The sequence below is a fragment of the Paroedura picta genome, chromosome 2 (genome assembly GCF_049243985.1).
Source record: "Paroedura picta isolate Pp20150507F chromosome 2, Ppicta_v3.0, whole genome shotgun sequence".
In the NCBI taxonomy this organism is placed as follows: domain Eukaryota; kingdom Metazoa; phylum Chordata; class Lepidosauria; order Squamata; family Gekkonidae; genus Paroedura; species Paroedura picta.
The window spans coordinates 81,221,036-81,236,135 of NC_135370.1; the positions used below are offsets into that span (position 1 = coordinate 81,221,036).

At 43.0% G+C, this 15,100-nt stretch overlaps 1 protein-coding gene across 8 annotated transcripts in view; it reads right to left on the minus strand.

Moving 5' to 3' along the window:
- Positions 1-15,100, minus strand: part of LOC143829796 (inner centromere protein-like) — a 30,343-nt gene that overhangs the window by 902 nt on the left and 14,341 nt on the right. For 6 of the 8 annotated variants that reach the window (XM_077321214.1, XM_077321211.1, XM_077321213.1 and 3 more), the window contains exons 9-18: positions 13,699-13,834; positions 13,477-13,617; positions 12,732-12,743; positions 12,413-12,522; positions 12,056-12,176; positions 11,072-11,170; positions 9,651-9,751; positions 9,129-9,210; positions 4,948-5,052; positions 280-439 (exon numbers count right to left, since the gene is read on the minus strand). In XM_077321214.1, the coding sequence (XP_077177329.1) occupies positions 280-439; positions 4,948-5,052; positions 9,129-9,210; positions 9,651-9,751; positions 11,072-11,170; positions 12,056-12,176; positions 12,413-12,522; positions 12,732-12,743; positions 13,477-13,617; positions 13,699-13,834 (1,067 nt within the window). Of the gene's footprint in view, positions 1-279; positions 440-2,276; positions 2,577-4,947; positions 5,053-9,128; positions 9,211-9,650; positions 9,752-11,071; positions 11,171-12,055; positions 12,177-12,412; positions 12,523-12,731; positions 12,744-13,476; positions 13,618-13,698; positions 13,835-15,100 lie in introns of those variants that run through there. The other 2 variants (XM_077321217.1, XM_077321216.1) reach the window with 2 other exon arrangements.

Below are 15,100 nucleotides of genomic sequence, written 5' to 3' on the forward strand. Positions count from 1 at the left end.
ATGTTCAAACAAATCCCACTAATGCAATAAGAAACTCAAGAGGAATTTTCAGAACCATTAGTAGAATCTTCTTTAAATTTCAGTGGTATCCATTTAGAATCATGGAGTTGGGAGAGACCTCCAGGGTCAACCCCTGGCACAATACAAGAATCTCACAATTATCTGCCCACCCACAGTGACCCCAATTCCATGCCCAGATAATGCCCCCCTTAAGAATCTCAGAATCCCTGCCCAGTTTAGCATGGAGGAAATTTTCAGCCATGAAAGATTTGCACATACCAGTGGCCCAAGAAGGGATTGGTTTGCGGGGCTGGCTTTCATCATCAGTAGAGTCGTCACTATTCAAATCCATTCCATAGTCATTAGGGTTGATTTTGAGGTACTTGGGATCTTTCAGGTCCTCGGGGTTCACATGGTTGGAAGCGTTGATAGGAAATTTCTGTATTAAATGAAAGAAAAGCTTAATATATGCTAAGCAGAGAGCTAATTATAGTTCTTTTGACAAAGCAGTGTACATCAGTCCACTGGTCTGATCCAGTAGGGTTCTTATGTTCTTAGCTCCAAAATCTAAACTTACTCTATAGTTTCCTATAAAAAGAACCTCAAATCTCTGATGTTATGTACCTCAATAATCACTAGTGCCTATGACATTTGCAGACATTATTCTGAAGCCTGTCATCAGTAACATATAACTAAGGATGGGCATGAACCACATCTTTTGTGGCCAAACCATGAACTGATACAAACAAGGAGGTTGGTTTGTGAACCAAACTGGTTCCAAGTGATTTGTGACCCGTGCTTTTGCTCCCTAATGCTTTCTTGGGGAGCAGAAAGCAGGGGTTTGAATGTTTCCAAGCAATTTCATCCCCTTGCTTTTTGCTCCCTGCAAAAAGTGCAGGGAGCAAATAGTAGGGGCTCAAATGCCTCTAAACCATTTAAACTCCTAATTTCTGCCCTTCATGAACTGCCATAAACTGCCTTAAAACTCACAGAAGTTCACCCCAACTCTTCAGTTTGTGAACTTTAGTTTGCAAGCCACATACTGCCCAAAATTTGTCACAAAGTTACCTTCATGAGCTAGTTCATGCCCATCCTTACATACAACATAACAAAAACCACAAACTCTGAAAAATAGATAGGAAGGGAGAGGTGAGCTTGACTATTGACCATTGAACAACCAGCTGTTGAAGGAAAATTGAACTTGACAATTCCAGTCAACATTCTGGTGGCAGCATTCTGAAATAACTATAGTTTCTGGAAAAGTTGCCAAGGAGCAGCTCCATAAAGAATGCACTGCTATATTTACTACCTGTTCAGTCAATAGGAGGCCTGCATCTAAAGCCACTCCAAAGCTAAGAACCTGCTCCTTAAGAGGGAGTGCATCTCCATCCAGAACAAAATATTTATTATTTATTCCATTTTATACTGCCCTCCCTTGCAGGTCAGGGTGGTTCACAGCATACATTCATAAGTTCACATTATAATACAAGATACAGTACTCCAGAAATTAAACTAACTTGCATAAGCATTACAAATGTTTAAAACTGTTAACCATATACCCATTTGACAAAAGCTATTTCTTAATGGATTGGCTGGACTGAAGACTGTCTTATGATGTCTCAAGTGAGCATATCTGGTGGGGAGAGGTTCTGGGGGACCATTTCCTGGGTCAAATCTTCCAATACCTGTAGCAACTATGTTTTAACAGGATTTTCAGTCTGTTAGCCCTACGTGCTGCCCTGCTGGGCTGCACCTACTCAGCCGGTTTGTTGTGCCAAGGCAGGAGTGCAAAAGCCAGAGAGACAGTTCACACAGCAAGCAGGGTAGGGAGTGGAGTCATGCTGAGCTGGGGTCAAGATCCAGATAAACAGTCAAAGCCAAACCATGGTCAGAACCCAGGGACAAAGTGAGAAGCCAAGCCATAGGTCTAGGGCCAGGCGTGTAGTCAGGAGCTGAAAGCCAAGGGTCTGGATCCAGAAGTGTAGTCAAGAGTCAGGCTAAAGTCAAGAACCAGGAGTCAGTCAGGAAGAACTTTGCCATAGCAAACCAGAACAACAAGCTCATTGTGAAGATAGGCAGGGAATGTATGCCTTGTACCCATGAAGGACTTTGAGGCAAGGTCTTCCTGAAATACACAGAGTAGGGTGGAGTAGCTGTATCTAACCTTCATTGGAGGAAGGAGGTACAGCTAGACCCCATCTACCTTGACAGCGACCTGACAGGCGTACTGACCTTCTGACAGCTGTCAAGGTAGATCTCCTTTGTCAACATTGCCGTTCAGGGCTTGCTATGGTCTTGGCCTGGGGCCTCCAGTGCTGCTCCTCTGGTAAATCTTCAGGTGGGCATCTTGTCATGGGGTTTCACATAGTAGGGTTGGGTCTCAACCTGGCTGGTACCAGGTTGTTCATCCTCCAGGAGATGAGTCAGCTTCTGGTCTGTAGCAACTGGGTCTCTTGGTGCCTCTCTGAGATCCTCTGCCTCTGAAGCGCCCTCTGGCAGCAGAATGGAGGGTGCAGGTATGATACCCTAATCTATTCCAAACTACCTTCAGACAACTCTTTCTACTTCCCTGGGATCTGTTGGCAGAGTAAGATAAGAATGAGTGTCATCCAAGTATAATGACAACTCACCCCAGATCTCCAGATATTGAAAAGCATAGAAGACAGAATTATGTGGGACCCAGCAGACCAAGTGGAAAAGTAGAAATAAAACCACCTCAGAACAGTACCTCTGACTTACCACTCCAAAAAGAGGTCCAGAAGGATACCAAGATCAATGGTATCAAAAACCGCTGAGTGGTCTAGGACAATTAACAGGGCTACACTCCTCCTGACCACTTCTGATGTATGTCATCCAACGACAACCAAAACAGACTGCAATTGATGCAAACAATCTATTTCATTCAGGAAACCCCTCATCCTCCGAGTACAAAAGCTGGAAGGTATCCTATGCAACCAGACAAATCAGCACCTAGGGCCATTCAATACCATCACTGCTAAAGTACAGTAAAAAGTTGGAATGGAGATTTTATCCACAATTGAGAGCCAGTTTGGTGTAGCAGTTAGGAGTGTGGACTTCTAATCAGGCATGCCAGGTTTGATTCTGCACTTCCCCACATGCAGCCAGCTGGGTGACCTTGGGCTCGCCACAGCACTGATAAAGCTGTTCTGACCGAGCAGTGGTATCAGGTCTCTCTCAGCCTCACTTACCTCACAGGGTGTCTTTTGTGGGGAGAGGAAAGGGAAGGTGACTGTAAACCGCTTTGAGACTCCTTCGGGTAGAGAAAAGCAGCATATAAGAACCAACTCTTCTTCTTGAAGTATCAAGCAAAATGATCACGGCAAACAGTACAGCATCTACTACTCCTATGGCCACTGGTGAATAGGCCCCCGACTACCTGGAAAAATTCTACATCTACATTGGGTAGATACAATAGTAATGGAGAAATACCATTTCCTTACCATCTCAGCTATGGAATAGGCTTTAAAGGTCCATCTTGAACCTTTCTCCACAGTTGAACCTTTCTCCACATTAAATGTTCATTAAAAAGATATAGAATCACCCAGTGTATTAAAAATGCATATGGACAGGGTCCTTCCTGAAATCTGTTTTTCCTTATCATTGTCTGTCTCTTGAATTTCTATGAAGTCATAAAAACATTTAATATTTTAATTAAAAGTTCATTATGTTTAAAACTAGAACTGTGCTTCATATTCAATGGCTGATTTTTTGCTATCAAAGTCACTTTTCCTGGGAGTAAGGCAATTTCGCCCAACACCCCCTCAGACTACAGACTTACAGATCATGCTCTGTGCTATTCCTGTGAGTCTCATGAACACGGCAGTGGGGCACAATAAACTACAGTGGGGTAATTTCATGAATTCTGCCCTGTTTGCAGTTCATATCTCTATAGTAATAATGAAGTTGGTCAGATCATTGGGATACTTAAATCTGGTGACTGGAGCTGGCAATCCTAATTGGGAACTGATCTCTATAGTTGGGAGATCTCTTGTAATTCCAGGAAACCTCTATGCTCCACCCTGGAGGCTGGCATCCTTAGAAGGAAAAAAGGAAGCAGAAAAATGGGAGAGGCTATGGGGGTTTTCAGGAAAGGCAAAGAGAAAATAGTGGGGAAGAGGGAAGTGAGAAGCAGAAGGGACATGTGGTCTCAGGAATAAGATAGAGGGACCTATGAATATTAATGCCTCTGTAAAAGCACCCTGAATGGGTATGTGTGCTTTTAAGTAAGTGATGCCTGCCAGTACTGTGTGCTAAGTAAGTGATGCCTACCTGTACCGAGGTGTCACTTCTGAACTGGCTTCAGTCTGCAAGGCAGCCTTGATAGAATTAGATGGTACATCCCATAAGCCTAGCCACACTTGCTTGTGCATGACAGGTGCATGCATTCAGCATGCTTACTGCTCACTCAGTTGTGTAACTTCTCATGCTGACTTGCCAACTAATAATATGGCAAGACAAGAAACTAATTAGGCTGGGGAAAGACTGGGATACCAAAGAGCTCAAGGCAGCACAGAAAGTTCTCCGCACCCTCATCCTAGCCTCCTAACAACTCTGTGTAATATATTAGGCTGAAAGATAGTGACTGGCTAGAGGCCACCCAATTAGGTTTATAGCATAATGGAGCCAGCTCCTAGTTAAACACTATAACCACTTCATAACGCTACCATCACCCCACTTCCCCATATGCTTCCTGTACTGTGGCACCATACGGATGCACCCTACTTTCTCCTCTTAACTCATCAAGCTTTATCTATCACATCACTGTGCCCTCTTGAGATCTGTTGCCAAAGGTGCATCAAGTGATGGAAACCCCACCTTCAACACTGGAGCCACTTTGCTATTCACCGTGGGAATGCATAAACATAAATCCTCAAACATGTAGCTAAGTTTTCATCTCACTGGAGAAGACTGTAAAACAGCACTCACCTGAGCAGTTATATTCAGCCATTTACTGGCAGCAGGAATCAATTCAACATGCTTGGTTTTCTCTTCCTGAGGCAACAGCTCTAGATTGGTAGGACTCTTTTCCTCCTGGTACAGCAAGATCAGGCTTTTAGCTGCTCATTCTATTCCGTGCAATTCATCAATTTTGTCATGTTCTTAGCAGCATAATCTTTTTTTACTCAAAAACAGCAGCCAATGACTAAAAATTGCAAAATACAGAGGATCTCCAAACCTAAGTTTTTCATCAAAATAGGGCTTTAAGGAGTGCTCCAACCCCTTCCAACCAGTATAACCCAAAGCAGACAATTAGTAGATCCAGGTAGGGAGCCATGTTGGTCTGAAACAGTAGAACAAAGTTTGAGTCCTATGGCACCTTTAAGACCAACAAAATTTTATTAAAGTGTAAGCTTTCATGTATGTCCACAGCACACTTTCTCAGACACAAGGAGATGGAATTACAAACCCACATATATAGGCAGAGGTTGAGCCATAAAGTACTATACATCATGATGAAGATGTTTAACAGATTCAAAGGCATTACAGAAAAAACAAGCTAAGTTTATAAGGTTACTAGAATTAAAGCCCGTTGTAGCCAATACAACAGGCACTAGCGGGGCGGGGGGGGGGGGAAGAATAGCAAAGAGAGAGGGAGGTAGAAAGGAAGAGAATGATTAAGATAGAGAGAGCTCGGTATTGGGAAGAGTAAAGGTTGCCCAGTCTGTAAGGGCATGAGGTTGAATATGTATGTTGTGTGTGTGTGTGTGGGGGGGGGGGTTGTGGTGGCATGGTGACAAATGAGGGCGTGGGTGTGGAGAGATGGGTATTAAAAACCTGTAGTTTGGAGTGTTCATTGAGTTTGGAAGAGGACTGACCTTTGGGAATTATTACATAATGGTTACAGATGAGCTTTCCAAAGTCTTGTCTTCAGATATGTGAAGGGAAAATCAGACTGGAGATTCTTCTTAGGGGGAGATTACATGTCAATCAATTCCTCCCAGTTCTGTGTTCAACCTCATTTCCCTTCTTGTGTGAATTAGGCCAGACACCAAAATGTCCCCCTGCCCTAATCCACACAGGGTAGTCACAGTACACAGGTGTCTGCCCTGCTCCTTCTGTCTCCATATTTTTATTCTTATGTGCCCACATTCTTCTTTCACTGTTGCCCCTTAGAAGAAGAGCTGAATTTTTGTACCCTGCTGTTTACTACCAAAAGGAGTCTCAAAGCAGTTTACAAACACCGTTTCCCTTCATCTCTCCACAATAGACAACCTGTGAAGGATGTAGGGCTGAGAGAGGTCTGAGAGAACTGGGAATGGGCCGCAGTCACCCAGCAGGCCTCCGGTGTTTCAAAGCAGTTTCCAGTTGCCTCCCACAGGAGCATTTCAATATATAGAGGAACCGTGGATAAGGATAATTGGCTTGGGTTCAACTCTAGGGGAAAAACATCCTGAAGGAAATAAATTTGTCAAGACTGGAGACTAATGGACAGATGCATCCCCAATTGTGCAATACCCAAGAGTAATTAACTGAGACCTTGCCAGTAGGCTCCATCTATCTCCCACCCAAGCATGGAGGAATCCCCAGAAGTGACTGGTCATGCTGAGTTATGCCCCCTGTCCTCGGACCAAAGAATTAAATTCTAATCTTCCATTCTAAATTATATTACAATCTACTATTCAATTTAATTATTCCAAATAAAACACCTACTCTGAGGGCACCCTTTGAATGTCCTAGAAGGCTGAAATGTTCTCCTACAGGTTTCTAAGTCTTGTGAATCATGATGTCAGATTTGCATCCATTTATCTTTTGGTATAGGGCCCGTTTGTCCTATGTTGCTTTGGGTATTTAATGGGTATTTAATGGCGTATGCAATGTTAGAAGATGAACATGTGAATAAGCCTGAGACGATGTAGTTGATGCAGTTAGGTCCAGTTATTGTATTATCTGCATGTACATGGCAGCAAAGTTGGTATCTGGGCTTATTGCAAGCTCTTATACCAGTGTCCATGTTCAATAGAGGTGTTATAATTTTGTGGGTGTTTTGAGAGTGGGGCACTGTGAGATGTTTACCACACAGAGTCCGGTGCGCCAGGCTGCTGCTTGCTTTTTCAGCTGGGGCAGGTTGCTCCGGTTCTCTGTGCCCCCGCATGGGGGAGCATTTTGGCAGCTGCATGGTGCCCATCCCAGGGTTGTACCCTTGTACGGGCAGCCAGGGCGGCGAGGTTCCACCACAGGGTGGGGCCTCATTAAAATTTGTTTATGAACACAGTTTTGCATGGGGACCTAAACCCAAAAACTGCCCCAGGCAGCTTGCTGATATTGCACAGTGCCACAGAGCCATCTGGGGCATTTTTGTCCATTCCAGGACACCATAGCCAGGGGAAGAACAGGGCCTGGATAGCCCAACTCTTCCCTCCCCACAGCCCCATTGCCGCCCGAGGATATATTTGCATTCCCTTGCTGCAGGGCAACAGAGGGCCTGATTTGGGCCACATCTGGGAAGGGCCTGACTCACTGCTGACATCATGTGGAACCGGAAATTTGTCCGCTACCGGATGGCCAGTAAGGAGCGGGGATAATTCCTGCTGTGGAAACGGTATGGGTAAGCAAGAAAGGTTTGCCCCCAGTACTTGTGAAAGAGAACTGCCATTCAGTAGAGCAGTGGTCCCCAACCTTTTTATCACCGGGGACCACTCAACGCCGGGGACCACTCAATGCCTTTTACTGAGGCCCGGTGGGAGGGCAGTTCACTCCTCTACTCTCAACCACTGCCCTAACGCTCTCTGATCGCTATTGTAATGTTTAAACATCCCTTCAAAATAAGATACAGACACGCCACAACAATGAAGTGTGCTGTAAAGGGCTGGGGGGGATGAAGTAAAGGGCCGGGGGGGGGGGGGGAAGAAGGCGTCCTTCGGGGCCCACCTCCAATTAGTCAAAGGACCACATGCGGTCAACGGCCCACAGGTTGGGGATCGCTACAGTAGAGTTTGTAAGCCGCTAATGATGCACTGAACTGTTTTGTGTTAAGAACTAAGGCGCTTTTCTATTATTGTCACTTTTAGGCTTGTCTTGCACCAGGTTCTCTCTGGGTATCAATTTGCTTTTGTTAATGCTTCTTGACTTCATCCAGAGAGTACTTTGGTTCCAATAAGATTTCTTGTAGATTGTAATGTAGTGAATAATAGAATGTAATATAATTTAGAATGGGAGACTGGAATTTAATTCTCTGGTCTGAGGATAGGAAACATAACTCAGCATGGCCAGTCATTTCTGGGGATGTCTCCATGCTTGGGAGGAAGACAGATGGCAAGCCTAGCTGCAAGGTCTCAGTTAATTACTCTTGGGTGTTCCACAATTGGGGATGCATCTGTCCATTAGTCTCCAATCTTGACATATTTCCTTCATGATGTCTCCTGGAGTTGAACCCAAAAAAATGATAAACTTAGCTTTTTATTCCTACAAAGGCCTTTGAATCCTATTAAACATCTTTATTATGATTATTAATTTGTGGCTCACCCTCTGCCTATATATGTGGACTTGTAATTCCCATTTCATTGTGTCTGAGGAAGTCTATATTCTTTAAGCTAAGCTTACACCTTGAATACAATTTCATTGGTATTAAAGATTCCACTGAACTCCAACTTTGTCCTACCAGCAATTAATAGTAAGCTACAGTGATTAGCTGCTTGACTTTGTACTTAGAGCGTATATCTATGATGATTTGGTACGGCAGGAATACAACTGTCCTTGAAATTTAACCTATGGGTCAAAACCACCTCCTCAAAATACTTTGGATGAGACAAGTAGAACTCTGGATGGTATGAGACAAGTTCTGCCTCTTGTCCCACCATGACGATCTCGCTCTTTTCCGCTGCTCCAGACAGACGAATGCTCCACAGGGCTGTTGTGTGGATGGCACACCCCTGGCCAAGCAGCTTGCCCTGCCTTGGGCGCCTAAAGGGGTCCCGACTCCCGACCCCCAAGCTGAGAAGCACTGGCTTAAATGAAGGGCAGAGAAAAAGCATTCACACATTCCTTGGGCTTGATTCACTAACATTTAGGGGGAGGAGGGCACATCATTATGGCCAAGGCACCCGAAAACCTAGAGCCAGCCCAGATCTACCTGGTGTTTTCTTTTTTTTCCCTGTTCCTTACCACACCTTCTGATTTTCTTCCTCTTCAGTAACCACTGCCAGATCCAGCTGTTTTACCCATCTCTCTTTGTCTTGTTGCCCGTGGTGCCTAAAAGGGGAAAGTGGGGGCCAAAGAACACTCATAAGCCACTCTTCCAAATATCAAGAATTATGTGCTTCCCAAAGGAATGATTACAGAAAGGAAACCTAAACCAAAAAATTCCTATGATTTTTGAGATTTAGTTGTTAAAGTGGGGGAAAGGGCCGTACCTGTCACAGGAGATAAAAAGTAAAGTGGAGGCCAATGGTGCAAAATTAGGTAAAGAAGTATTTTATTAGTCTGTTTTTTTCTTTTAATTCCCTATGCAATTTACCAATAGGCTTTTGTCAGGGGAATCTGTAATATACAATATATAATTATACCACTGCATATACATATATGAAACCATTATGACAAAGCTCCCATATTTCCCTAGATTTTAGCCTCCTTGCAGTGCATTTAAATGTTTCAGGCTCACCATCCTTTTGTATTAGGAAGAAATAGCATACTTTTCATTTGCTTGTTTTGCATTATTGTGCTCTAGCATCTTCTTTATTTCCCCAACTGTCTTCCATTTCTCTGGCTGTTCTTGAAACTTTTGCTCTTCTTCCTGAAATTGGAAACGGTGAGGGAGAAAAGTCAACATGTTCCTTACATACGATGGAAAGACTGGACTGCAGCCACTCAGCGTTTGCCTTTGATGACAAGTCAATTCTGTGTGCATTCAGCTAATCTAAGCAATTTTTTTTTCAGCTATCCAAAATGGCCGAGCCTGAAAAATAATAGGGATTTTTTGGGACTGCTATGGGGTCACCATCTTTGGAAGCCCATAGAATTGTATCCCAAAGTCCAATCTTTTTCAAACTTGGGGGGGGGGGGGAATTTAGGTGAGATACTAGTAGCTATGCTGCAAATTTGGTGCCTACGTCAATAAATAGCCCCTCTAGACCCAAATACTCCCAGATATTTTCTCTATTATACTCTATGGGAACCATTGACTAAAATGGCCCCCAGAATATCATTGTGTTAAAAACAACTGGCATGCTGGAATGTTTACTGGATATTATACTGGTATTGAGATTCAGAAATATCAGGAATATTGATATTTTTACATTCAATATACATGAACCCCAAAAAAGGCTGTGTCTGGGTTTTTGTTTTTTTTTGCACACCACATTCTCCTGTATCTGATTGCATATGTAAGAAGTAGTTATTGCCAGTTTTTTTCAGGTGTATATGCATGCATATGGTGTTATAACAACTATACTTTGTGAAGCTACTGTAAGATGACTAATTATGCATTCAAAACAGTAACTGCATGCAAAAAATGGATTGCTGTATCCAAATTTTGTGCATTTTCCCCTTAAATGATTAACAAGAACTTAGTTGTAATTATGAGCCTTCTGTAAAAGGGCACAAAGTTTCCAGAAACGATCTGTTCACTCTGTTCCTTCACAACTTCATTTATCAGGTACAGTAAGATAAGGAGGGTTCCCTGGATTCACACCCTTCCTTAGTTGTTCTCTACATAGAGAAAGTAATAACCACAGTGGCAAAGGCCATGTTACGTCTGAGACGATGCCACCTATTGTGGGAAGGCCACGGATATAAGAAAATGAGATTTAAATAAACCACTTTAAAAGATTATATATTACATATTTATTTATTACTTAATCATTACATTTGTATATCTGAGCCCTTTTAAGCATTTTTGTAGTCTTATTGATTAAATGAATAACTAAGTCAGCAAGCATTCCAATGAAACTTCTTATTTACGAGGAGTCCTATTGACTTCCACAATTTTCCAAGCAGCTGAAGCAGTTTCAGGATTCCAAGCCAAGTCACTCAGAATTCTGATCCTTTTCTTCCCTTGTATATAGATCATTCTATTTTATTCTGCAGATATATGAAGCTGAACGCAGAGTTTTACCATCTGCAGCGCTTTCTGTTTTCGAGTTTCTGCATCCCACAATTTCTTCATGGAAACATTTTTCTTTGTCTTTTCCTCTGTTATTTTCTCTTCTCGTATCTGTGAGAAAAGCCCTTTAGAATTTTATAGCTTGCCCCTGTCCCAGAAAGTCATTCTTCATAAAAACAAACTCAGCACCAAAGTGATCATATTCTCTATGTGTCAATAATGTTTATTTCAGTATTTCAAAATGTACAGGATTTTAGAGAACCAAGTCCCAAGGTATTCAAACTAACAATAATATTGCTGGTGAGAATTTTTTAGACATAGGCTGGCCTACCATTACCAATAGAAAATGATTTTTTAAAGGTTGACAAACTTGCATGCTGAATCTGGTAGAATTCAAGAAGTCATTAGGATGGGAAACTGGTGCTCATAGCCTCAACTTTTCTAGATACTCCTATCACCCCCAGTTTTTAGGCCCTCCTGGGAAATACTGAAGAAGACAAACAAACAAACACTTTATTTGCAGTCATTTAGACCAGTACAACTGCAGAGGAAGAGAAAATGTTCCTCTTGTGGCCCTTTTTGGTTCATTTTAATTTCTTCTTCCTCATCCAACCCCTCCTTGATTTCAGACAGGATGAATCGGAATGGTGGGTGGGGAAGAGGCAATGCAGAGGATGACAGCTAAGCTTCTTGGAAAACTACAAGGTGGGCGTGGAAGAAGACAGAAGGTGCTCCTAAAACGGTTACTGAACAAAGTAAATGCTGATCAGGAACATGAAAGGATTACATTAATGAGTTACAATTATACAAAAAGCCACAGTTCTGCAGGGTGGGGGTGGAGAAAGAGTCTGAAGCCTTTGTATAAACATGGGTGTGCTAAATGTTGGAGTGATCAACTGCATACCATACTTACAGGAATCTTAGTTTACATATTATATCCACTCTCATGAAAAATTTTGCTGCTGGGCTAGAAAAGACCATGGGACCATAACCTACCTTCTCACTCCTCTCCTCAAGCTGAGAAAATTTCAGTTCCATTCGTTTCCTTTTTTCCCCTTCCATCTGCTCCACTCGTTCTCGAGCTTGCAGTGCCTTTCTTAACCGCTCTTCGCGCTTTCTGTGGGATGTACCGAAACCTCAGTTAATATAGCCAGAATAAACTTTTACCACTGCTACCATGAACATACATATTTCTACACTGCACTTCATTCTGCTGTATCCGCATGACCCCTGTAGTACCAGGAGCGACTGCATTGCTATATACAGGTGTAATGTACGTTACATCTAAGGGCTATGATGCAGGCAAATTTTCTTGGTAATCTAAATCTCAGTGACTGCAGAACATCTACTCACAGTTTTATCTCTTCCAACCTTCGTCTTTTTTCTTCCTCTACCTTCTGTTTTCTCTGTTGCTCAGCTTCTTGTTTTTTCCGCAGACTCTCCAGTCGTTGTCGTTCTTTTTCCTGGAATGTACGGAAAGTTTAGATTAGTTCCAATTGAACCAACTGTCTATCCTTTCTGGAAAGAGAAAGGATGGGGAAATGGTCGTGCAGGTGAGACACCAGATCCAGGTCTAACCCACAAACAAACAAAAAATTACCCGGAAAAGTGAATTCAGAGTAGTTAAGTGTCTCTAAACAATTAACTGTATGGATAGAAGATAGTTACTTACAACGAATTCTCCCTTTTCAGGATGAGCATGAAAGGAAAGGAAATACTCAGTCACTGGATGCGAAATCTAAAGTCTTGCTGACTAACCAGCTGATAAGAGTGATTAAAAACAGCAGTGATTTATAGCTCAGTGAGGTCAAACATGGTAGGTTTCAACATGATACCAGATTATCTAGTTTTTTCTCTGTCCACATCAGTGTAAATAAATGGGAGAAGCAAGACAAAGAAGCCTGGCTAGATGCCTGTATGCCATTCAAGGAAGGCATGGATGTTCAACATTAAACTTTTCCAACTCTCTCCCAATTAAACATTAACCTTGGACTGCATTTCAGATGTAAAATAGTATAGCTGTGGCACATATGAAGCCAAACTAGCTGTACATGGCAGACTCATGACTGGATCTCCTGACATTAAAAAGACCTCATAACAGTGTGAGAGAAATATCCCGATTTAATTTGGGCTACAGTGCCAGGGAATAAGGGGGACGCACATACATCCTTTGTATGCAGTTTCCCTAATAAGAGATCAATGAGACAGTTTCTACTGGCATGAAGTGGGGTGGTAAGAAAGAACCCTCCCTCTCCCAAAGCTAATAGCATGTCTGGGACGTAATTATAGGACAACAGTATACAATCTGCTACTGAGCTTCACCTCCTGTCTTGGATTTGTAGACATTTTTGAAAACTTAAAGTGTTTGATATAAGTGGGGGGTGGGGAAGATGGAGAATAGATTCTTTTCTCCTTACCCTGGTGGTATCAGGTTTTGTGGCAGGTGTGCTATGTTTTACAAAACTTTTCATAACACTGCTGGGCCCTGGAGACCCAGGGGGTCTGAACAGCTGGGTTTTTTGCATTGTCTGAAAGAAGTTTTTGAAAGGTCGTGTGATCTGTCAAGAGAAAATGCATGTTCTTAGTCTCTGGTTCTGTACACAAAAGAACAGATGAAGATGCCCTTGATTTTTGCATACCCTGGCGGGACCAGAAGGAGACAGAGTTTTGTTTACAGGAAGAGATGTATTTTTCTGACTAAAGCATGAAATGTCTTCATCTTTTGTAGGCTGGGCAGTAGGCGACTCATTCAGTGCTCGTTTGTAACTTTGATTCCTAAAAATAAAACATACACTGTACATTAGAACAGAATTCCCAATGTCACCACCCAAAAACAAAGATGAAAATCACAGGGCAGGGGATGGGAGAAGACAGAGGCAAGCCCATTTGCTTTTCCCCCACTGGAAAAAACAAACAAACATTTAAAGAGTTTTGAATCAAAAACTGTGGACCACTGAGCTAAAGTAATTAATTATTATTATTATTAATTTTCAATTTCTATACCACCCACCCAGGAACCAGCTCAGTGTGGCATACATTAGCAATCCCCAACCTGTGGGCTGCGGACCACATGTGGTCCTTCGACTAATTGGAGGTGGGCCCCAAAGGACGCCTTCTCCCCCCCCCCCAAGCCCTTTACAACACACTTCATTGTTGTGGCGTGTCTGTATCTTATTTTGAAGGGGTGTCTAAACATTACCATAGCGATCAGAGAGCGTTAGGGCAGTGGTTGAGAGTAGAGGAGTAAACTACCCCCCCACACACACACCGGGCCTCAGTTAAAGGCATTGAGTGGTCCCCGGTGAGTGGTCCCTGGTGATAAAAAGGTTGGGGACCACTGGCATACATTATTCAGTTAATAACAAAATGATTAAAACAATTAAAACAATAATGACATTAAACATTTTTAAAAACAGCATCTATAGCCAGTAGCAGCATCAAATATCATAATTCCCAGAATTTGTCTCTTATCAACAGATCTTATCCAGAGTTGAGTGTGTCGGGGGGGTGGGGGTGATATTGGGCAGAGGTCTGTTAGATGTTAATTGCCCCCACAGCATGTTTACCCACCCTGGCCAGGACACAACTGACCATCGCACCCCAAGCCGGGAATTTGGGTGTGACCTTGGATGCCTCGCTAACTTATGAAGGCGCAGGTCAAATAACCCACCAGATGTTTTTCGATCTTCACCAGGTGAGCCTATTAGCACCTTATCTGTCCCCCGAACACCTAGTCATGGTGATCCATGCAATGGTCACCTCCATAATTGATTTCTGTAACTGGCTCTACACAGGTCTGCCCTTGTCCCTGACCGAGAAATTGCAGCTGGTGCAAAATGAAGCTGCTAGGGTCTTAACAGGTACATCTTGGAGGGCCCACATAGGTTACCAGTCGTGGCCCAGATCCAGTTCAAGGTTTTGGTTTGGACCTTTAAGGTCCTTTGAGGTATGGGACCCATATGTCTGCAGGACTGCCTGTTGCCCTATGCCCCCCCCTCCCCTGCAGAGCCTTGCACTCTGCAGGTACCAACTTGCTGGTCA